Raw genomic sequence first — 24,043 nt, 5'->3', positions numbered from 1 at the left:
AGAAGTGAAAATTAAAGCCTTTTGTGGTTTTGCTAAAGCTTTGAACTTTTAATTTCCATTCCAAAACTTACTTGTTTAGTTTGCGTTTCTCTAATAAAAGCTCCAAATGCTGTGAAACTCATTTTGGCTTGCGCAGACTAAACTTAACCGTTTAAGAAATTATTTTTTAAAAGCAAAGCGCAGTAGCAGAAATTAAAGCTTTTGGGGATCTTGCTCACGCTTTAGGCTTTTTATTGCTATTTCATGACTTACTTTTCTAGGTAGAATTTAATTTAATAAAAGCTTTAAAGCTCATTCAAAGCAAAGTAGTTTTGCAAGTTTTAGAAAATAATTAAAGCCCTTTCGGGTTGTGCTGAAGCTTTAAGCTTTGATGTCCCTATTTAAGACTCTTGTCTTAGATTTGCAATTCTTTTAATAAAATCTCAATAAGCTTTAAAGCTCATTTGGGTTTGCGAAAACTAGTTCTAGAGCTTTTTATTTTTTAAAATAAAATCGCTAATATGAATATTAAAGCCCTTTGGGTTATTGCTGAAGCTTTAGTTTCCTTTAACTTTAAGCTTTTAGTTTCCTTTCTTAGTCTTGTTTTTTTTAAATAATGTTTTTTCTTAAAAGCCCAATAAGCTTTCAAACTCATTTTTGCTTACGCAACCTAGTTTTAGACGGTTGAGAAAATAATTTTTTTACAAAGGCAAAGAAGTGAATATTAAAGCTTTTTGAGGTATTTCTCAAGCCTTTAACTTTTTAGTTTCTATTACTAAGTCTTCGTTATTAACTTTGACATTTTTTCAAAGAAAGTCGACGAGACTTCAAAGCTCATTTTGGCCTGCGCATTCTAGTTCTAGATGCTTGCAGAAAATAGTTTTTAAAAAGTAGGCGCAGAAGTGAAAGCAAAAGCTCTTAACTTCTTAATTTCTATTACTGAGCTTTTGTTCTTAAATCGAAATTTTTTAATGAATGCTCGAAAAGCTTTAATGCTCATTTTGGTTGCCCATTCTTGTTTTAGGAGTTTGCGGAAAATAATTTTGAAAAAGGAAAGCGCGAATTCGAAAATTAAAACTAATTGCGATGTTACTGTAACCTTAAGCTTTTCATTAAGTTGCCGCTTAAGTTTTCCTGTTTTCAGTTTTGAACTGGCTCAATAAACTTTAAAGTTCTTCTTAGCTTGCGCAGAAAAAAAGCTCTTAAAAGGAAGGAGAAGAAGAGAAAACGATATTTTAAAATTTCATTTTAAATCAGAAGTAACATCAAAGCAATATAGACTTATCAAAATTGAGGTCACACATTTTTTTATGCAAAATAAATTAAAAGTAAAACATAAATGGGCACTTTGCAGTAGCAGTAAAAATGCGGTAAATATAATTTTTTACTGATATTGCAATTTAGTTTACATTACCAGCAAACTTTTACTGATTACTGGAACAAATTGCCGTAATTTTTTTTTATTACCAGTAGAAAAGTAATATTAGTAAAATGTTTTTGTAGATTTTCCAGCGCTTGGACGCTGCCTTTTTATGCAAAAAAAAATCATGCAACTAAATCAGGTATTCAGCTTTTAACCTCTTGCGCTTACGCGTGTTTAGCTCGTCCAATGAAATTTGGTCTCAAAATTTAAAAGAAGTGTCTCGCTCGTCTTCAGAGCTTTCTGTGCTCCTTACTTAATAAAGATCTGTAAAAAATAGTCAATATTTTATTAAATATAATACATAAAAAAATGTAATATATATTAAGTAATAAATAGTAGAGTTATGTGCATTTCGCACACGCGATCTGCCCAAAGCTTTAACAGAAATTAGTCCAAGTAAAAGCTTATTTGGAATTTTTATGCAATTAATTTATAGCGCTAGAGGTTAAAGCCTCTTTTAGCACAGCCTAAGCAAGCCAGTATAAAGCATACGCCAAACAGACTTTTGCATTTGAGTTCCACTCAACCAAGCTTTAAAACTACTAAAAACTAGTTTTTTGCTCACATCGCTCGTCTTCAGCGCAAAAATTCAGCTACAAACGCAACAGCTTTAAAGCTTCATTATGAAATTTCAGTTTTTTTTTTGTGTCAAATCATTTTTCAACCATCAAAAACCGTTTCACCATTTTTTTTTAATCACCTTGTGCAAACCGATCCCAAGTTGAAATATATCCATAATCTATATGTACGTCCTCATATATGTATACCATACTTGCATACCTATGTAAATCTAACCAACTGCTATGTATGTGCGTATATGTGTGTGTCATTGTTTCGCTGTCGTACTTTTATCGGTGTTGAATGTGTGCGCTTGCGTGCGTGTGTGTTCATGTGCGTTGTACTCCCCTCCATAGTTGCAATTAGTGTAACGCCCAAAAGCGCGCAACAAAATTGAAAAAAATATGAAATATAGCGCTGTTTAAAATCAGCGGCAGATCAGAGCAAGAAAAAAGAAAATTAGCAAAAGCTCCATTTAGCGCGCACTTCCGCTAGCAAATGGAAATAAAGAAAAGGAGAGAAATCATTTTAGAGTAATTCGGTATAATAAATGTGTAATTGTAAATGCATAGAACACTTCACCTACCAAATTAGTTTGTACTACAGCTATTGGCGCAATCCACCCTCCGACAAGTTGCATATTTTAAATGTTATAATATTAATTAATATTAATTTAGTAGCTCATGAATATAGAAATTGCATCAATTTTACTACTAGTATTTTTATAAATTGTATACATAAATATTTTTTTCTACTGTTATTCATATCTGCCTACATATAACCTTTTGTTTGGTGTCTTTTTGGTAAATTTAGTTTTATTTATTATCTATTTCACGCTTTAATGTATTTCACTATAATTTCCATTGTACTCATAATTATTATTTCTCATAAGGAAATCATTAATTAAACAATTTATGTAAAATAATAATACGTATGAATCAAAAAAATGCCCAAATTCAAATGAATATTAATTGCCAAAACTAATAATATTTAGGCTGCCGTACAACCTAACTCACTATTTCGTTTTTTTTTTGCTACTACTTACATATCATATTTCAATGTATGTATGTATGGCTGTGTGTATACTTACATATACACACATTTATTGAATTTCAATCGATATTCGTGGTGGTGGTGGAGAGTGTAACTCATATGTACTCATACATAATACGCTAACTACTCACTTAACATCCTAAGAAGCTGCAGCATATCACAATCTATACATATATATGTATGTATGTATGTATGTATGTATGTAATTGCATTTGTATGTACGTCTGTGTATATATGTGTATGTGTACATAGTTGTATGTGGATTATTTTAGCACATAAGGAACGGTCAATACTCCACCCAAATTAATTGTAGAAATCATTCGTTTGCAGAGTTCAATATGGTAGCTTGCAGGATAACCGATGCCCGTAATATTGCAGCAAATAATCATCATTTACATCAGCATCCACAACAGCAGCAACAGCCACATCAACATACGCATCAACAACACCAACTGCAACATAATCTGCATAGCCGCAGTACGGGCTCACTTTCCGCTGGTCAAGTGCCTTTAAAAAAGTAAGTAGCCAAATGCCAATGGCAATGGGGAGTGCAGCACAAAAGCACATACAGATAAATGTACAATCACACAAATGAACACACAAATTGATTGATATCAAATTTAACACAACCAGTGGCAAGAGGTATCAGAGGGAAGTCAATGGCCTAGGCGTACAATGGCATGAGATGTATTTGGGTAGATTTGCCATAAATGCTTTAATTTGGTGCTTGGCTACTAAGCTTTAAAATAAATGGAAGAAAATACGTTTTTCGTTAAGGGAAATTAATAAAAAAGCGAAGTAATTATTTTCCGCATATACGCTTTTCATACAAAATTTAAGGAAAAGTGCATTATTTTCTATTTAAAAGCAGTAGTAAATTTCGAAGCCCGAAGGGGCATCAAAAAAATTTTTTTTGCCCATAAAAATTTAGGGTGTGGCATCAAGAAAAAAGGATTCACTGAAGATAATTTTTTTTATTTCGTAAATTGGATGATTAATTTTGCGCCACATAGTACATAATGACTACTTTTGTTGGCCATAGAACAAATTTAGGGCGTGGCATCAACACTTTTTTTCTTTTGGTCAAACAAAAATTTAGGGGTGAAATCAAGAAAACCAAATTCTCTAAAGATAATTTTTTTTATTTTGTAAAACAGAAATTTAAAAAAAAATTCAATGATTAAGATTTTGCGCCATATAGTACAGAGGTGATTAATTTCTTTGGCCATAAAAAAATTGAGAGAGTGCCGTCAAGTAAAATTTTATTTTTTTGGCCATAAAAAAATTTAGGAGATGGCGTCAAGAAAAAAAGAGTCACTGAAGATAATTTTTTTTTATTTCGTAAAAAAGTTATTAAAAAAATTGGATGATTAATTTTGCGCCACAGAGTACAGAGGTGACCAATTTCTTTGACCACAGTACAAATTTAGGGAGTGTCATGAAGAAAAAATTTAGGAGGTGGCATTAAAAACAAAAGATTCACTGAAGATAATTTTTTTTTTATTTCGTAAAAAAGTAATTAAAAAAAAATTGGATGATTAATTTTGCGCCACATGGTACATAATGACTAATTTTGTTGGCCATAGAATAAATTTAGGGCATGACATCGAGAAAAAACATTTTTTTTTGTTTTTCCATAAAGAAATGCCGGGGGTGGCATGAAGAAAAAGAAGATTGTATTTTTTTGGCATCATGAATTTTTGTACTTTTTTGGCCCTAGAACAAATTTATGACGTGGCGTCCAGGAAACCATATTTTTTTTCGTCTTAGGGCGAAATTATGACGTGGCATCAGGAAAATAATTTTTTTCGCATACAAAAATTTTGGATGTGACATCAAAAAAGAATTTTTTTTGGTCATAAAAAATTTGGGTTTTGGCATCAAGAAACTGATTTTTTTCGCCATAAAAAATGTAGAGGCTGTCATTAAGAAGGAAAAAAATGGTTCCCCAACCAAAATTTAGGGGGTGGCATCAAGAAAAAGAAGACTGTATTTTTTTTTTAACATAAACAAATTTAGTTTGGGGCATCAAGAAAATACATTTTTGTTTGGCAATAAAAAAATTAGCAAGCGCCATCCAGATTTTTTCCTTTTCTGGCCCTAGAACAAATTTATGACGTGGCGTCAAGAAAAACAAATTTTTCTTTTTTTGGCTTGGAAGACATTTCTGACGTGGCAGCAAGAATAAAAAGTATTTTTTGTCATAAAAAATTTAGGTTGTGGTATCAAGAAATAAATTTGGTTTTTGGTCATACATTTTTTTTTTTTTGTTTTGTTTTTGACCTTAGAACAAATTTGGGGGCTGGCATTAAGAAACTAATTTTTTTCGCCATAAAAAAATTTAGTGGTTGGGGGGTGGCATCAAGAAACTAATTTTTTTCGCCATAAAAAAATTTAGAGGTTGGCATTAAGAAAAAAAAATTGTTTTCCTTAAAAAAATTTAGGGGGCAGCATCAAGAAAAAAAATTTCTGTTTTTTTTTTTGAGTCACCCTAGTAACATTTCAACTACCTCGCCGTAATCTGTACCAAATAAAAATTTTAAAAACTCTTCAATTTTTTTTTAAGCTCCTGCTCACTGGGTACCACTTTTTCATTAACATAAATGACACAACGCAACCACATTTCACTAGCGCATTAAACACTTTACATAATTTGCTAACATTTTTAATTATTAAATCTTAACAACTCCACTAAGCTGACACACCCGCCATTTGTAATACTAAAACTAATTATTGCTTTGTACTACAACATTTCCATTGCTAACTGTAATCGCTACTTTTCTCTTTCTTCATTCACAAAATTACGTCCATACTAATCAACGCTTCTGCTAAAATTCCATAAAAAATTCTACATCATTTCGTAAAAACAAATCAATAACAATAATAAAAAAAAACAATCATCGGCAATCCACATTTTATTGAAAATCTTAGCAACACTGAGCATTTTCGTGATTACGAAACCGTTTTTATAGTTCCAGGTCCATCATGCCATAGTCAAAATCGTAAGAGAACTTAAGCTTTCACTTTTAATAAATTTTAATATGAAATTAGTGAAATTACTTTTGGTAGAATATTTGTAGTGTTGTTTCATTTGTTTTATGTACCAGAATTGCATAAATGGGCCTTATTTGTTGAAAAAGAAAAAAAAATTAATTTTTATATTTCATACATTTTTTAGTTAACATTTTGGGCTCATAATCCAAAAAACTTTGTTTTGTACACATTTCTTGAGTAATCAAATAAGTCGTTATTTGTAATAGAATCCTAGCATAATCTTATCAGTTACTTTTGAAAAAGTTTTAGTTTCATAAAAGGCTACAATAGAAGTTGGAAGACGAAAGAAAGGAATACCGCGACCTTAACTGTTATTTCTTATTTTGTTAATACGTGAGCCACCCAAACCCTGGTTACCCAAAACACCGCGAGTTTCCTAATGATATACTGAAAAGTTCTTGATTGACGAATTCTTAAAGCTCAGTTGTTCGGCTGTAGGTGCATGAATTGAAGTATTTCAATCTCTGCCTGGCCATGACTGCAGTTTGATCGCACGTTGTTGTAAAAAATAATCGCACGAAAATGTTCATGATTTAATTCCATTTTTGGACCGAGATGAATCTTTTAAGTTACTGTAAACAACACAGATAGCGCTGGTATTTCAAAACGTTCTGAGTACGTAAAAGCCAAAACATGTCAAACTTTGCGATACAGTTGTCAGTTGCCAGATTGCATTACCAGGGTTGCCAAATCCCGACATATAAAAGGCACCCCTCGTATAAAGCAATTTCTGCCTTCCTTACCCGTTCTTCGACGTTTAATTCCCAGCTATGTTTGGAGTCCACAATTACTCCTAATCCTGTGGCCCAAGAGTTAAGCTCGCCTAACGCCCTTCAGATGATCCCACTGATCGTGAAGAAATAATGAATATGAAGAAATTTTGTCCGAACATCAGCGAAGAATAATCCTACGAACTTTAGCTGGTTTCAAACCGTTCTCTTATCTTTCGAACACAACCTGTGTAGACAAATTTGCTATCAGGAAATTTAACCTACATTTAGCCAACTATTACATGCCACTATAGGATATCTTATTTCTGCGCCGAATATTAAAAAATAGTAGCAAAAGCCTTTGGTGATTAATGTTGCAGGTCAAGTTCTGATGGCAGGCTTTTTTTAGCGTTCGTAGTATCGTAAACAATATTACTTTAAAAATGAATTTAATTTATTTATTAAAAATTAGTTTATTTATGCATTGATTTTCATAGTTGCAGCAGCTTTATAACAAAGTTTAATCAATTCAAAATACAACTTTTTTTTTAAACAAAAAAATATCACAACTAAGCACTTGTTTTCCTGAATTTCCATAGCAGATTTCACATTTTCTGATTATTATTTGATTGAAGCAGAACCCAAATATTTTACGTGCGAAATTCCATAATTGTTTGGTTTTGTTATGTTGGTAAAATTGAGGCTTTAGCTGGATTTTCTAGTTAATTACAAATTAGAATTTGCATCAGTTTGGAATTGTGTATGTACCAAAGTTATACTTTCCTTAATGGTTTATTATAATTCCCATAAAAATGCTTGCGGGTGGAGTGAATTTATTTACGTTTTTTTTTTTTTTAAGTTTTACAAAATCAAATTTAATTTTGCTTTCTCATCAAATTTCATGCTCATTTCGTTTATCACCTGCCCATTTATCGTCCGCCATGTCATTACATACAATCCATGTATGTGTATGTGTATTTCTTTTTATTTACATGCCATTTACTAACTTACAACTATGAATATCTGTCTGTTATCTATTTTGTATGTAATTCGAATTAAATAATTTCTGGATTTTGAAGACCACAAGGTTTGCATTTACATACTATAAATACGTTTGTTACTATGTACTGTATATACATATTTATTATATAAGCTTACAATCATTTGCACGGGGTACTTCAAGTTCGATTTCGTGGTTTATAAATCAAATTAAAAAAAAGATATTGTGAATCAGATTTATTTATCTCTTTATTGAATTTTGTTCATAGACAGTTTGTTGGTGATAAATAATATTTTTCAAATATCCACCACTTTCTCGATTATTCTGGCGAAATTTTCGATGACATTTGGGTGCAATTGTGACGCTATCTGGGTAATTGTGTACTGAATTGGATCTCTGAGTTATTCACGTGAACTCCTTCTATGAGATAACCTTAAAGAAAAGAGTCCGAAAGGTATTAAATCGGACGAGTTCAACGGCCAAAGTGCTGCAAGGCATCATAAAATAACTTTTCCCGGAAGCTTCGTTTGCAAAAATTCATTTCTTCATTGACTGTGTGTGTGTGTTTTTTTTTGTGGGTGAGGTAGAGTGCGCAATAGGGCGGGTCGATTTAAAAATCGCTCATTGCTCTGTAAAAACCATATTCTAGGGATCAAAATAAGAAACTTTGCCGAAGGAACCATACCCCTAAAATGAATTTTGATGTCCCCCAATTTGGGTCGAACGAAAAATCCCACTTTGACCCATTTAGACTGCTCCAATCGAGTCCAAATGTATGACCGACCCCCACTAACTTTGGACGGCCGATCCACCCATGCTAGTGGCACATCCCCTGGAACTCCCCTGGGGCGTTCCCCATACAATCATTTCAAAATATCACCATTTTTGGCCTTTACATGAAAAAAGAAACTAAAAAGTTCGACCCAAATTGGGGGACATCAGAATTCGTTTTAGAGGTATGGTTCCTTCGGCAAAGTTTCTTATTTTGATCCCTAGAATATGATTTTCACAGAGCAATGGGCGATTTTTTTGCCTGCCCACAAATCGACCCGGCCTAGTGCGCAATGCCTTTCCCCTAACATCGAACGTCGTCAACTGTGCCGAATGGTGTAGCCACTACAACAATCCCTCTTCCTCTTCTAGGGAGATTGTCTTCCCGGAACTACTTTATGTATCACTTCGGGATGGCCATAACGGCGTCCATGAAATGGACCAATACTATTCACCCACATCTGGGTCCACCATATTTGTAGCCAGTTTCATGCTATCGGCTCGTCTTCTAATGTCTCTGCGCCGTCATACCAGTGGTATGTGGGGCATGCTCCCGGATTCTTCGCGTACGACGTATGGAGGTTATAAGCTATGAGTTTCTTTTGCATCTGAAGGAAAACTAAAATATCGGAAGATGCTGTGATAATAGTCTACCGAACTTGTCTCGTACATCTGAAGTTTGTCGCCGGTTCGTGGACTGTCTACCTCCTGTCGAGGGTTGATTTCTTCTCTGCATTTTGTGCTGCCACTCCGCGCGTTGCAGGTGCAGTATTATCCTTTTTGTGAATATTTTAACTGCATTCCAATAGTCATTTAATGCACAGATGATATTTATTAAGCTGTCTGGGCTCAGCTGTTCACCCAAAAATAACTCAAGAGTTCGACATTCTTCGTTAAAACGATCGCAGACGAAGAACACTTGATCTGCACTTTTTATTGCATGGCTGCAGCTTCGACAGAACGGAGTGTTCTCCATATTAAATCGATAGAGGTACTCCAAGAAACATCCGTGATCATTCAGTATTTGGGTTAAATAGTGGTCAACGTCTCCGTGTCTTCTGGTCACCCATTGCTAATTTTGGGGATAAGTCTATAGGTCCAACGTCCGTTAACAGAGGAGTCCCAACTGCTTTGCCATTTTCCTAACGAATGCAGACTTTCTGCAGCTTTCTTTTCAATTGCCGGCATTACGTCTTCATCATCAAAGCTGCCGTCGCCGCAATGGTATGACCGAAGATTAAGAAACCCCCCTCGATTGGAACCGTCACCCACCCACGAAACGCTTTCGCTTTACTTCAGAGTGGCGTTCCATCTGGTCTATGTCTGTGTGCCTGCGTCCAGGTCCCCCTTTTTGATACGGTGAATTTTTTCCGCGAAACCACTGATGATTTCCCACATTTCCTCGCAGCTTAACATCTTACCGATTACATTTTCAGTGGCTATGTGACCGACTGCATTCTCCTGCGTTTGATGTTCTTGCACGCAACGCATGCATTCGAAAAAGGTAACGCATCGCGTCATCTTTGGCGGCATGTCCGTATATGCATGCGGAGTATTTCTCGAAATACTCTTGCCCCGAAAACATTTGGGTTGTATAGAAATTCACTTTACCGAAGCTCCTGCTGTGCCATGCAGCATGGCCGGTCTTGCCATAGCCTCCCTTATTTCGCGCGCTGCAGATTTAGTAGCTTCTTCTTCCATTCCCTCTTTCTTTAGAGCCCACAACTTAAACTAAAACACAGCTAAATAAGAAATTCGAGCTTGAAGCGCCCTGTAAGTGTAACTCTCTAATATTAAAATAAAAAATATGTAAGAAAGGAAATCCGTGCTTAATTGCCAAGAAAAATGAAAAAAGACGAATATGAATTTTTTCAAAAGCGAAAAAAATAACCTAGAATTTTTTAAAATTAATTTAAAAATTTTTCTGAAACAAATGCTTGCTGACTGCATTAACGTAAAAAAATGAAAATTTTGCTAATATTCTGCAAGGCATAAAACGGAATACTCCACTACGATCAAAAAAATCGCTTACCAGAGCTACCAGACACGCATCTCCATTCTTAGTACTTGCATGTTGAACTGCAGTTCCATAAGTTAAATAAGAACTCGACTTTTATTTGTTTATAACGTTTTTTGCTTGCTCTTAGCTGTGACAGCAATTTTTATGCCTCTCCACTAATTTTTAATTTTTTCTACGCCTCTTCCTTTTCCACAAAGATTTAAACAAACCCGAATATCAAGTCTAACCACGATACTAATTGCCATACTACACTGGATCTGGCCACCGGATCGCTGCACCAACTGCCACTCCATCTACAGTGCACCCCATTTGGAGGAGGAAGGCGCACGCGACCGCCACTCTGTGAGTCAAATTCAACGCTCTGTCGACGGTCGTTTCATCATTTCAGCCACTAAGGCAGGCAGTCATGGCAAACTCAATGCGCTCACCAATGGCAATGACAATGCTGATGTCGATGAAGTGGATGCCGTAACCACACGCCGCCAAAGTCACGCATCACAAAACTCCTCCAGCGATGATGGCGGCTTTCTATCGCGTCGTAATTTCATTACAGCGCGTGCCTCCTGGCGTCGTCCACTGGTCGCCTCACCCTCACAGCTGAGTTTACAATCAGCTGTGGGCTCGGCACGTGGTTTCCTGCAGGGACTGGGTGGTCTACTGCGTGTTGGCAGCAATGCCGCCGTTGGTGGCAGCAATGGCGGACTTACCGGTATTGCGGCGACAGGTATTGGCGCTGCTTCAGGTATGGGGGAGGATGTGCCTGATGGTAATACGGGCGCACGCTACCAGAACATCTATCGCGGTCACTACGGTCAGAATATCTACCGCAACTTGCAGCCTGCACAGCCGGCAAGTCGTCCGCTGCACATCAACACGCTGAACGGCGGTTCGTTTCTCAGCGGTCATCAGTATCATCAGCAACATTTGCATGGCCTGAATCTAACACCCAATTTGTATACACCCTCACGCATATCACGCATCTTCTCCAGCTCACCGGCCAGCACACCAAACGATACATTGGGCAGCGGCACACACCACCACATCGGCGGCGGTTTAGGTGGCGCTAGCGGTGGCGGTGGTTTGCTCACCTCTCCATGGTCGATGACTACGCCAGGCAGCGGACACCTACATCCACATTTTAGCGATCTGAGTAGCGTCTACCCGAGTTCAGCGGAGCGTTCGTTACCCACGCCCTCAGCGACCAGCGGCAATCTGAGCCGCTATCGCTACTATGCACACGAGCTGCCATCGTTGCGTACCATACAGGAGGAGACGCGTCGCTACAACCAGCAGCAGCAGCAAGAGGAGAAACAGCAGCAGGAACTGCAAACAACAGATGGGTTCGTGCCACTGCAGATACCCTCACCGCCGGCCTGGCGCAACTACTATCACACCCAGTTACCCTATCACAGCTACCGACCACGCACGCGCTGGTACCCACGTCACTATGCGCGTCTTTTCGGTCGTACGCAACCCGAACTCATGTCGCCATTGCCGCATCTGAATCTCACGCTGCGTTCTGCGTCGGCTGGCGCCATGGGTCTGGAAGCATCACCGGAGTCACGCTCCAGCTCAAGCGGATTTGGTTCGAAGAATACCTCCAATCACCCGCAAGGATCTCATCACTCGGGCAGCACCAGCGAGTGGCGGTTGCTGCCACCATATCGGCCGCCGCCACCGCCACCAGCCCACAATAGCGCCTACTTTGGTTTGGCACCAACGAGCGCCCAACAGCAGCAGGCACAAGGGCAAGCACCAGCAAGCCACCACCACCACCACCAACAACTGCACCACCCCTCTCTATTTAGTACGAACTCACTACCCTACTATCCGCATTACAGCGGCACGACCAGTAGCAGTCTGCAACAGCAACAACAGCAAAGACCGCTGACGCCGCCCTATACCATGGAACACTGGCTGGGGATGATCTCAGACTTAAACGCGGCCACCGACAATGTCAATCTGCCGAAATCGGTGGACGTGGGCAGCGTAGATGGACACTACGAGTTTGATCCTTCCACACCAACGCCCAGTGTATCTACGCCTACAGGCGGCCTCCTACGCGAAGATCTCAATTTGCACGTCGACACAACCGGACATCATACGCTTGGTCCGCTAAGCAGTGGCAGCATATTCCACCACACAGGCGCCGGGCTTACTTCGGGAGCAGCGACTTACGGTGGCCCAATGCGGAAAACACGCTTCTCGCGCTATGACAACGTGGAAGCGCGCTTGCAAGCGATGCGTGAGGAATTCTACGAATACCGCAAGCGGCAAGCAATGCAACAGGCGGGCGTGGCGGAGTTGGAGAGTGTATGCTGATGTGCGCGGATGGGCGAGTGTGATGAGAGGTGTGTGAGTAGAGGGTATAACTGGGAAATTGAGCGGGTAGCAGTATGTATGTAGTTAGTTAGCTTTAAGTAGGGTTAGACTAAGCCAAGGGTAGCGTAAAATCAAACGCGTGACTGCAAACAGACAATTAGTAGAGTTGGTGAAAACAACAACAGCAACAAAAAGTTTAAAAATAGTAAAGTAATGCAAAGAATGTACGCGAAGATTTTTGAATGCCCTAGAAAATAATGAAACACCAAAGGACTCATGCGAACTTTCGAGCATTTTTGACGAAAATTTTTACTTACGCAGCCATACAGAGTAACGCCGAGTTTAAAGATAAAATTTCGCAGAATTAAAATTTACCTTTTTTACGAGCCAACAACCTTAACCAGTGTGGGAATTTAAGCGAGCTTAACTCAAAGTGTCGAGAATAATTTTTACTCCAATCCTGCAACATTTCCGTTTTCTCTGAGAGAACTCGATTGAGCATCAATTTTATATCAAAAATTCGTGTTTCTCACTATTGTACAGCGAGAAGTAAATTTACTGTGGTTCTAGAGCCGAAACTTAATTTGACTAAATTCATGAATACCCCGAAAATAAATCGAATATCGTTTGAGTTACGCAATCTTTTGATTTCTAGAATAAATTTTAAGCCAGATGGTTCGAAAACGTTTCCACCAAACTAAAGTGATTTTTAGGTAATTCTTGTCAGGGACGAAGCTTAGTCGAATCGTCCTGTCTGTGAAGGAATTTTGCTACCACGATGCTTATGAGCTCTACTAATAAAAACTTTGATGTGCTCAACTCTGCCCACTATACTTGCCTTAAAATTGACTACGGTGCAATACGACGCTCCAACGATGACGCACCAAACTGACTGATGAGTACACAGACAATGACAGAGGATTGGCTTAGCAGACACGCAAGCTACTTATGTTTGAGGGAATTCTAAGAGCAGTGAAGTAAAGATGGCGTAATGAAATCAACTGCAGCATCGTCCGCCGAATGTGGCTCTCTGTGCTAAGGCAGCTGCCAAGCCTAAATATGCACCGTCTTAACACATTGATTTCAGTTATTACGTAACACTGCCTAATAGGCACACGCGGCCAGAGAATGGGAATGCAAACACAAGACGTGGTTTTGATGAGGAAGAGACGATCTCGCACCTCCTGTGCTACTTTTGCTGCTCTATGCAGACGCAATTTACCATTTCAGTTGAAACAGATTTTAATGAATTGGAAATGCTTAGTACAGTGGAAATCAGGGACCTTCTAAACGTTTCGAAACGTGCACACTGGCGTTAGCAGAGACTGGGACAAGTTCTTCGCGTGACATCACAATGGACTATGAGTCTGAGTGTGATCCACAGAGTACAACCGCTTCAGCATAACTTAACCTAAAGAACGACAGTTCTGCAATTCATTAGCCTGTGTGTTACCTTGAAGAACACAGTATCCCGACACGCTCATAAGTCCAAGCTCATTCCACTTTGCAACAAAGTTTAGCTTCAACTTGCAGTAGTGGACTTTTTTCAAAGTGGTTTCTAAGGCCTCCCTAGTTACTTAGTTTTGAATAGTTTCTCCGTACTCAAGCTGCGCTTCGCCCGCATTGGCATTGGGTAGAGATCCCCCGTCGTCCAGCGCGCTAAGTTCACATGTTTCGGAAGATGATGACTTTGGCAACTATTGCATTAAGCACTTGAAATACAGAAACTTACACAGTTCCATTTTATGGAAACCTACATTTAAGGTGTTGGTTTAAAGCATTACAGAGTCACTTATTATGAGGAGATACACAAATTCCTAAGAAGCCACGAATTATAGGCGCGTGTTCGAGGAAAATAAGAAATATTAGAGGTCTCTTTCTTCTTCTTAGCATCACAGTCTTTGGTGAACCATTGCTTCATTCACAAACTTGCGACATGTAGCTCTATCTGCGGCCACGTCCTTCCACCGCCGCACGTTTAGCTTTTCAAGTTCAACTTCCACGTCTTCTTCTTTGGCCTCTGAGATTTTAAATCTTATCACAGTTTCATTAACATTTTTTGCTAATAGTTCCAGCTCATGATTACAACTAATTCGATAGGTAGCGACTTGCGGTTGCTTAGAGATCGCTGCGCATTATTAATCCGAAAATAAAATGTATGTAGTAAAAGGCAATACTCAGTTTGACGGTTTGAGTTCATGTCTTCTTTGTCTTGCGCCAAGGCACGGGTTCATCTTCTGGTCAATTCATTTTCCCTCTCCGGCTTTCACCAACTTTCGTTAAGTTGATTTACTCTGTAACTAAATGGCGACCCACAACAAGCATTTTTATGCTGGTTTTATTATTTTAAATTTTTTGTGATGCATACAAAATTACTTTGTGCCCAATTTTTCACCATAGAGAAGAATGCATTGTTTCGCGTCGCATATGAAATTACTGTGAGCATTTTGTCAATAATTAATCGAATTCACGGATGAAGAATTCAAAGGATTTCACTGCAAAACAAAGTTAGTGGCAGTTTTAAGCTGGTACTGCCCAAGGATTCATGTAAATATTAAATATTAAGTCTACTCTAAAGCAACCGTAAAAGAAGGAGAAATATTTAAGTAAAACGAACTGTAGTGAAGAGGAGGAGAATATGCAAAAATACATAGCAATTATAAAGACATATTATAAATTAATTAAGAACTAAAATAAATTAACAAAAAGTAAAACTTTAAATAAATCAATTTAAGCAGAAAATTACTAAATTTATTAATGCATATAATTATAAATAAATAAAAACACACAAACATAGTTAATAATAGCAAATGAATTAAATTGAGAAAAAAAACCTAAATAAATAAATAAAAAATAAAACAATACACTGACTCAGTTAAAAAAATGTGTTACACATTTGCGGTTTAACTTAGTTAAGTAAGAACAAAGCAAGAAAAAAAGGAAACAAAAACAAAAACAAAAACAAAAATAAACACTTCAAAACGACACAACCAAACAGATAAAAATCAATTCATTGATTTTATGTAGTGATAAGTTGAAAAGATTGAGCGTACACAAAACTAATAACCTAATAAAGTAGTTAAAAAGTAAAAACAAAAATAAAAAATTGAAAATATAAAATTATAAAAATACAAAAATATAAAAATATAAAATTATAAAAATATAAAATTATAAATATATAAAAATTATAAAATTATAAAAATATGAAAAATTTTAAGAAAAATTTAAATGAGTTTCTCCGTACTAAAGCAAGAAAATAATTAACTTCAGCATACAAATGATGATATACTTTAAGTAGTTCAATATGTATTGAGAAAATTATAATTCAACTACTACGAAGAGAATGCAAACAAAAGCAAAAAACACACAAAGAAACTATGTTAAGCCAGTTGATAAAATATAAAATGACGATGGAAAAAATTATAAAATATTTATAAAAAAAATAAAAACTAGTTACTGCATATAAAATTTAATTGAAGCAAAAACAAACCAACTTAAGCGACTTAAATATATATATAAAATATATGTATACATATATACATATGTATATACATATATACATGAGTATAATTTTTTTTGTAGGTGCACATTGCAAATTACTAAGCAAAAAATTTAATTAAAAAATGGTGAGCAAATAGTAATAAAAACTAACAGAAAAAAATTAATAATATTAAGAAGAAAAAAAAACGCAGAATTTCTCATTTATTTATTATGTAAAATAATTGCGCGTTGACGAAAAGCAGGAAGCCGACAAAAAAAGTAAAGCAAAAAAAAACTCAATTCACACTAAAAAATTTCTACACTGCAATCCTCACGTGCAGCAACTTCTAAAAACTGCTAACATTTCCTGCTCTAGGATTATACGCATGAAATTTCAGTAAAGCAATGTTAGCGTATGTATGTATAAACACACTTCGAGAAACATAAAAACAAATAACGAAAAAAATTTATAAAAATAAAAACGAAAAATACACTTCTAGCATAAAAAATTTCAAATCAAATAAAAAAAAAATCTACTACAATAATTTTTTTTTGTTATTGTTGTTGTTACTTCTCATACATTGTACACTGCATAATTGTTAAAATATTTAAGTCGTATAATTTTGACCATTTTTTTATTCGTATTTTTACTTTTATTTTAAGTTCACTAAAAAGCTTAACTATAATGTGAAAAAAATGTTAAAAAGCTAAAGATAATGAATAAAAATGTAAAGTAAGCAACATAAACAACAATTTGAACGGTAAGGTTTGACACAACTCGACGCCAAAATCACTGCCACAGCGATGGGGGAAAGTCACAGACCGACAGCAGGCAGACACAGCGTGTCCGAGCGGCCACACATGCGTGACACGAGCACACACACACACACTGGCACACATGCATGCGCGCATAGGGTGTAGTGTGTATGTGCATGAAGCTTACATCTCATATATGTATGTATGGATACTTATATATATTTATATATCCATGCAGAGGTATACTTGTATGCTTGCGAGTGTTACGCTGTGCAAAGCTCACGCCTGTCGTGCTTGTATTAGTATGTATTGTACTAAGTATGTACGTATGTATGTATTGAAGATGATGTGTAATGTAAAGTTGAAGCATTTAAGCAAACGAAACAAACAAAAACAAAAAAAATCCAAATGCTAAATGAAAATATGATAAATGCAGCAGCGATGTTAATTGTAGGTGAGAGAGAGAGAGAATAAGTAGCTGTTAATAGAAGTAACTGTTTATGGGAGAGAAGCAGCAGCATTAAAGCACTCTTATAAATATTTTTTGTATATTTTGACAATTTTGCTAGATTTCTATTTCGTTTACACATGCATTTTATCATTAGGCTGGAATATGTACAAAATATATGATTTATTGGCGTTATTGGAAGCAGCTGGCAGGCTGAAGTAATGAAGCAGAGTGGGAAAGTTGATTACGAGAGTTAAAGAGCGATTGCTTGGATTTTGGCAATGTGAAGCAACAAAGAGCCAAATTCACAAAGAGCCAAATGCACCAACCGGCCTTGCGCTGAGGCGCGAGCTCATCTCTCATTTTCACGCCATTTTTCACCACCGGCAAGCACCAAATTTTGTCAAGTTGATTAACTCAGTAACTTAATGGCGACCCACAAGCATTTTTACGCTGTTTTATTAATTCAAGTTTTTTTTTTTTGATTAATAAAAACTTATGTACTCCGGGTACATATTCAAGGAGGAGAGGAGAGAAGTGACAAAGAGAAAGCGATCGGAAAGAATAAAGAAATAAAGTTAGCAAGACCTGTGAATTTTCCAGATTCCTTAGTAAATCTGAAAATATACTCCGGCTTTAGTGAACGAATTTTCATTTTCATTCTAATGACATCGGAACCGAAATTCACAGGACAGTGCAATGGCTCAGCCATATGCGCCTCCTCTAAGCAAGACAGGCAAATCGGCACCTCAATGATTCCAATGGTGGTTACAAGTTGAACCCATGTATTGTGTCCTGTAGTATTACCGATCAACAACCGAACGTCTTTTTTGCCAAGTTCGGCACAAGAAAGCTCGACAGTTTTCTGTTCGGGCTTGACACAAAACACTTTGCAATACTGCAGCGTTCTAGACCAGACCACCGCTCTTACAAGTATAACCGCGGATTCTCTTCATTAAATTCTTCATAAATTCTTCTCTACTTGAACTTTTCAATGACAAGCAGGGATTTCTCTTCCTTTGCTACGTCCAGCACGCACCGAAGCGAAAACTTTCAGCGTTGCATAGATTTGTTATGCACGAAAAAATTAACGCAATCATTGTCTATACTACTTTCTTGTCTCTTTAAACAACAACTGATTGAAAGAGCGTACGAATGCGTATGAAATGAGCGCGCCAAATTCTGCTGGCATGCCTCCTGTGACGTACAAGCCAAAGTTACTCTCACAATTTCACTTTGGATGGTTTAATTTAGTAATCGATAATTTTTGAGTATAACTTTTTAATAATGTTGTCGCGTATGCAAAGCTCTCGTAACTTAACTGGTTCACCTTTGAAAGAAATCATAAACCAGAGAACACATTTTAATACCGCTCCAAGACAATGACCGACACTGTTTCGCTCGCTCAGCGCTCTTTCTCTCACACATACACATATTTGATGGCAGGAAGTTAAAGAGCCTGCATGGCCAATGCGGAAGCGAGAAAAAAAATGTGAATTTCTTTTGCCGTTTACTGCTCTATTGCATGCTCAGGACAGCACAACTAAGCCAAGGCTACTTCCAATAATAACTTGAAAATAGATAAAAAAAGTAAGTAATACGATTGATCTCAAACAGCAAATAAAAATATATTTTTTTTTTAATAAATCCTTTTAGACTCCTACCATATTTTTATTTAATTTCTATATTTAAAAGCTAAACTTTTCTTAAAGCGCGTACGTAGTTTTGGAGCCCACAACATTAGAATGGAATTTTAAGCGCCTGCTTTAGATTTTTACAAATACATATGAAAATTAGTACGTATTTTTTCCAAAAAAAAACCGTCATAATAAAAAATGCATAAAATTTAAAACATGCGCTTAGTTCTACAAGAGAGGAGTAAAAGTTTTTGTATTTATATTTTATACTTTTTTTTAAGTATCTTTTTTACATAAATACGTAAAGCGCTTGCTACTTTTGTTGTTTTAAGGAAGCTTATAGTTTTGTGCAATATTTTTTCACGCCCCTAGAGAATTCATAAATAGGGTCTTCCCCGATTTGCCTGTTAGATATTCCAGCATTTTTTTCAGCCAACTTCAACTTTCAATAGCATAATTAGAATGCAAAACAAAAAACAAAAAGTCAGAAAAGTCAAATGCACATAAAAAATCCTAGGCGCCACGACGAAAGAGTATCTCATTACACAAAACGTGTTTATAGCGACGTAGCGACATAAAATAGCGAAAGAGTGATCAAGAGAACACACTTATTACAACAACAAAAGTTAAATATAAATACTAAATCTAAATGCTGCTTCGTTAAAGCAAACCAGAACAACAACAACAAAATTAAATTTAACAAAAATAGAACAAGCAAAAAAAAAAACAAAATTATAATAATAATAATAAATTCGAGTAAAGAAAATGAATAAAATACAACTAAAATGTATGCCAGCTGTGGCGTCAGCTGCAGGACGAACGGCAAGCACGTAAAGCAGCCGCTAAAATGAGGCAAAACAGCGGAGGTTAGCGAAGCGCAGAGTCAGTAGAAGCAAAGAATTGAATGTGAAACGAACAATTATAGTAGCGATCGAATTGTTATTGTAATCGTGTCTAATTTCCAAAATTAGTCTATAATTATTGTAGCATTAATATATAAAAACAAGAGATTAAAAACTTATAAAAAATAATAAAAGTAATGTATTAATAAATGAATGAGAAAAAAATGACCTAAATATAAGAGAAGCAAGAAAAGCAGGTAGTGAAATGAAAAAGGAATTAATAAAAGATAAAATAATATTTAACACAATTATAAATTGGCAAAAACTGAACCGACACTCACACATGCAAACAACACTCATTTGATATATGAAATACAAAAAAAAAAAGAACAAAAAAACATTAAACTAAATGCAATAATATTCAGAGCAGGTGCGAAATGCTTTCACAACAAAACTACTTAACGGGTTACTCAGAAAATGCGCGTACGTACGTTCTACTGAAAGATAATTCTTCAAAGCAAAATGCTGGATTCCATATGGCAACACCAGCTCTCTGAATATTCAGGCACTTAGCCATCCACGCTCAAATGAGGTAGAGTTATAATTGTGTGTCGAATCTCTGTTACATAAAATGTAATAAAGCGCGCAAGACAGCAACAACTCTGTTGTGCTCTTCTCTGCTTAGATCGATGAGCGCGCTTGCTTGCTGTCTCCATTTGCGTTAAGACAATGCGCGAGCTATGCAATTCATCACAAGCGAAACAATTACCGTAGAGATATATTTTATAGCGATATATACTTTCAGCTTGGGCCTTTTATCGCATGAGATTTATATCATATTTTCTTCAATTTGATATGGTGCAACTGGTATTAAATAAATAAAAAAAATTGATATTAATGCATCTTTTTTAATTAGTTCCTTTGAAGCTTATTCTAAAGGAATTCGAAATGCTTTCATAGATGTATTAATATTAGCAAGCAGAAGTGATTTCTCACTGAAGGTGTTGCGCAGCAGTTAAATAATAGTTAATGGAGACAACGAGTTACTCTCACACATAATTAAAGCAAAGTGAAGAGAATACAGTAGACGGCCAATGGTGATAGATTACAAGGTTTGACCATACGAAGCGAAATTGGCAAACAAATTCTGCCCGCTCATTTCACACACGAACACTTCTGCTTATCCAATCAGTCATTCTGAAGATGGCAAAGCAGTTACGTGAGCAATGGCTGCGTAGATTTTTTCTTAACAGTACCTACAGTAACAGTTTTTTCAAAACCTCGGTGACGTCAGCACATCAGTTGATTGCTTCAAAATCGCTGATAGCCGGTTATCGGTTTGATTTCCCTTATTTTCACCTTTGTAGGTAGAGCCGCCGTAGCCGAATGGTTGGTGCGTGAATACCATTCGGAATTCACAGAGAATCTCGGTGAAACACCAAAGTAAAGAAAAACATTTTTCTAATAGTGGTCGCCCCTCGGCAGGCAATGGCAAACCTCCGAGTGTATTTCTGCCATGAAAAAAGCTTCTCATAAAAATATCTGCCGTTCGGAGTCGGCTTGAAACTGTAGGCCCCTCCATTTGTGGAACAACATCAAGACGCACACCACAAATAGGAGGAGGAGCTCAGCCTAACGCACAGAAAGGGTATACCCGCCAATTATATATATTATATATAATATATGGATATATAAGTAGGTAGAAACATCTGTGAGCCACTATTCTGTTCTCAGTGAAGTTGACAGAATCAGCTGGTTTTCTGACAAAATCTTTAAATATTTTTATTGAATAATTGAATTCTTATTCTAGTATTTTTTAATTTGTATTGCTATTCACGCGACAATTTCCCGCACACTGCCGTTCTCTTTCTCATTTAATAAATTTCTTATGTCGCAGCCAGAAATACTCTCATGGATGTCACAATCCTATACTTGAACATGGTGAAAAGGCTTTAAAGATGAGCTCTTTAACAGAGCGTTATTCGGCTTTGTGCGAATAGCACAGATCACCTGATGGTTTGTCGTCGCTTGAGGTGTGTTTACAAAAAAACTGAAATTTTATATGGTGATATACGAAAAACTCTAATCCACCAATGACACTTCGTTCCGGTCTGAACAACAACTGTCCAGGGTGAATATGTGTGAAATTTGTGTGCAGATTTCGGCTGCCGAATCCCGAAGTAACGTGGTGGCCAAAGTTCCCCTTACAAGTTTCTTTTTCACTCATAGCTAAATAGCAAACCTGGTAATCTATCATTCTTAGGTATGAAGTATACGACAGCAAGCCAAAATCAAGAGGCTCAGATACTCATGCTCTTTCTGTAATTTGGATCTTAGAAGCGCAAAAAAATGTACATGCACATACGCAAAAAAAATGTTTTTTTAAAAATGTTTAATTAAGTGCTCATGAGCGCACAAGTAACTTCTTAGCTCAAGGCCTGAAAATACTTGCGTTTTGAAACTTTCAAGTTTTTTAAGTCATCCCTTAAAATCTCCAAACATTGTAAATCAGCCGCACAAAACTTTCGTGTAATGGTTAACTGTTAACACTTTGCCTCAGCCGCGCTCTGAGTACAACACAAACGCGCCTACACACAAAATCCACTCTCAAGCATATAAGCTTTAAAAATCACACATTTTCTGACTCTCTATGCGATCTCTCTAGCTCTCTCGCGTTTATTCACCAACGTTACTTGGATCTTTTTTTTTTTACTTTTTGTACTATTATTGGTTTTTCCTCTCATAAAAGCGCTTCATTCTCATAGCCTGTCTCTGTTGAATTCATTTTTGTTTTTCTTGCTATTGCTTTCACAAATCACAAGAAATTATACAAAATATTTACAAGCGTAAGAAATCTGTAATGGAACTTCCAAAATTCTAAATAAGTTAAATAGCAAATTGAAGAACTCATACAGTATATTTAAGGACACACACACATACACACAACACAGCAATTGTGTTTTAACGCAAAAAACGATAGCAGCAGCGAATTGTGGAAAAATTTCAGAAGCAAAAGCTTGCGCGAAAGTCATGCAGAACAAACACAAATAAACGGAAAATAATAAAGAAAAATTGGGAGGAGAAGAAAAATAAAACAATATTAATTAATTTAGACACAATAAGATGTAAACAGATATAAATTAAATGGTGAGAAGTAATTAATTCGTGTTTTTATATAAATAACACAAGCAAACGTAGTAAAAATGTGTTTGTAAATTTACTGCTTGAAATAATTTAAATCTTAATTCACTTTTCCACGCATAAGTTCAAATTTTAATATTAAGTATGTGGATTTTCTTTATATGATAGTTAAGTTTATTTAGTTTTAAAAAATGATTATAAAAATATTTTATATTTGTCTTTTTTTTCTTTTTTGAGTACAAATAATAGTCTAAAGATCGTAGTGCAGAGCTAGCAGCTAATTGAGTAGAAAAGTTGATGCAAACAGAAAAAAAACAAAAACAAAAAATGGCAATGGAACAAAGAAATTATAAAAACCCGAACCTAAAACTAAAACACATTCAATAATTTCATTAAAAATTAAATAGAAAATAAAGCAGAACTAAATTGCAAACACAAACACTCTCAAGCAGTCGTGCAAATATTTAAATTAAAAAAAAAAATAGTTAAAAACGTAACGAGATATTAAAATTAATTATAAAAACCCATTCAAAATTAAACATAAAATAAGAATTAAAAATATCTAAAATTAAGTATGAAAAATGTGAATGCGTTTAGCGTTGGATGTAGCAGCGAAAGCGGAAAACAAAAAGCAAATATAAGCAAATATGTTTTTGTGTGTGTTTTTGATTTAAATTATTTTTAAATTATTTTTTACTATATTATTTTTAGTTATTAATAAACAATTAATTTAATCTTTACACTTACTAATTACGAATTAACAAAAGGAAAACTAAACTATAATTAAATTATGCATTAATGAGATTATTAAGTTGATTGAAATAAGAAGAACAAAATGAAATTTTTAAA

General features: G+C 35.9%; 1 protein-coding gene across 3 annotated transcripts in view; it reads left to right on the top strand.

Moving 5' to 3' along the window:
* The window catches only part of LOC128863498 (protein turtle), a 234,167-nt gene extending 210,626 nt beyond the window's left edge, over positions 1-23,541 (top strand). For 2 of the 3 annotated variants that reach the window (XM_054102694.1, XM_054102692.1), the window contains 2 exons: positions 3,344-3,530; positions 10,766-23,541. In XM_054102694.1, the coding sequence (XP_053958669.1) occupies positions 3,344-3,530; positions 10,766-12,890 (2,312 nt within the window). In that variant the 3' untranslated portion in view covers positions 12,891-23,541. Of the gene's footprint in view, positions 1-3,343; positions 3,531-5,944; positions 6,016-10,765 lie in introns of all 3 variants that reach the window. The other variant, XM_054102695.1, reaches the window with a different exon arrangement.
* The last annotated feature ends 502 nt before the right edge of the window (positions 23,542-24,043 follow it).

The sequence above is a fragment of the Anastrepha ludens genome, chromosome 5, assembly GCF_028408465.1.
Source record: "Anastrepha ludens isolate Willacy chromosome 5, idAnaLude1.1, whole genome shotgun sequence".
Classification (NCBI taxonomy): Eukaryota; Metazoa; Arthropoda; class Insecta; order Diptera; family Tephritidae; genus Anastrepha; species Anastrepha ludens.
Note: the sequence above shows the minus strand (reverse complement) of the source record. Positions and strands in the feature narration are given on the sequence as shown.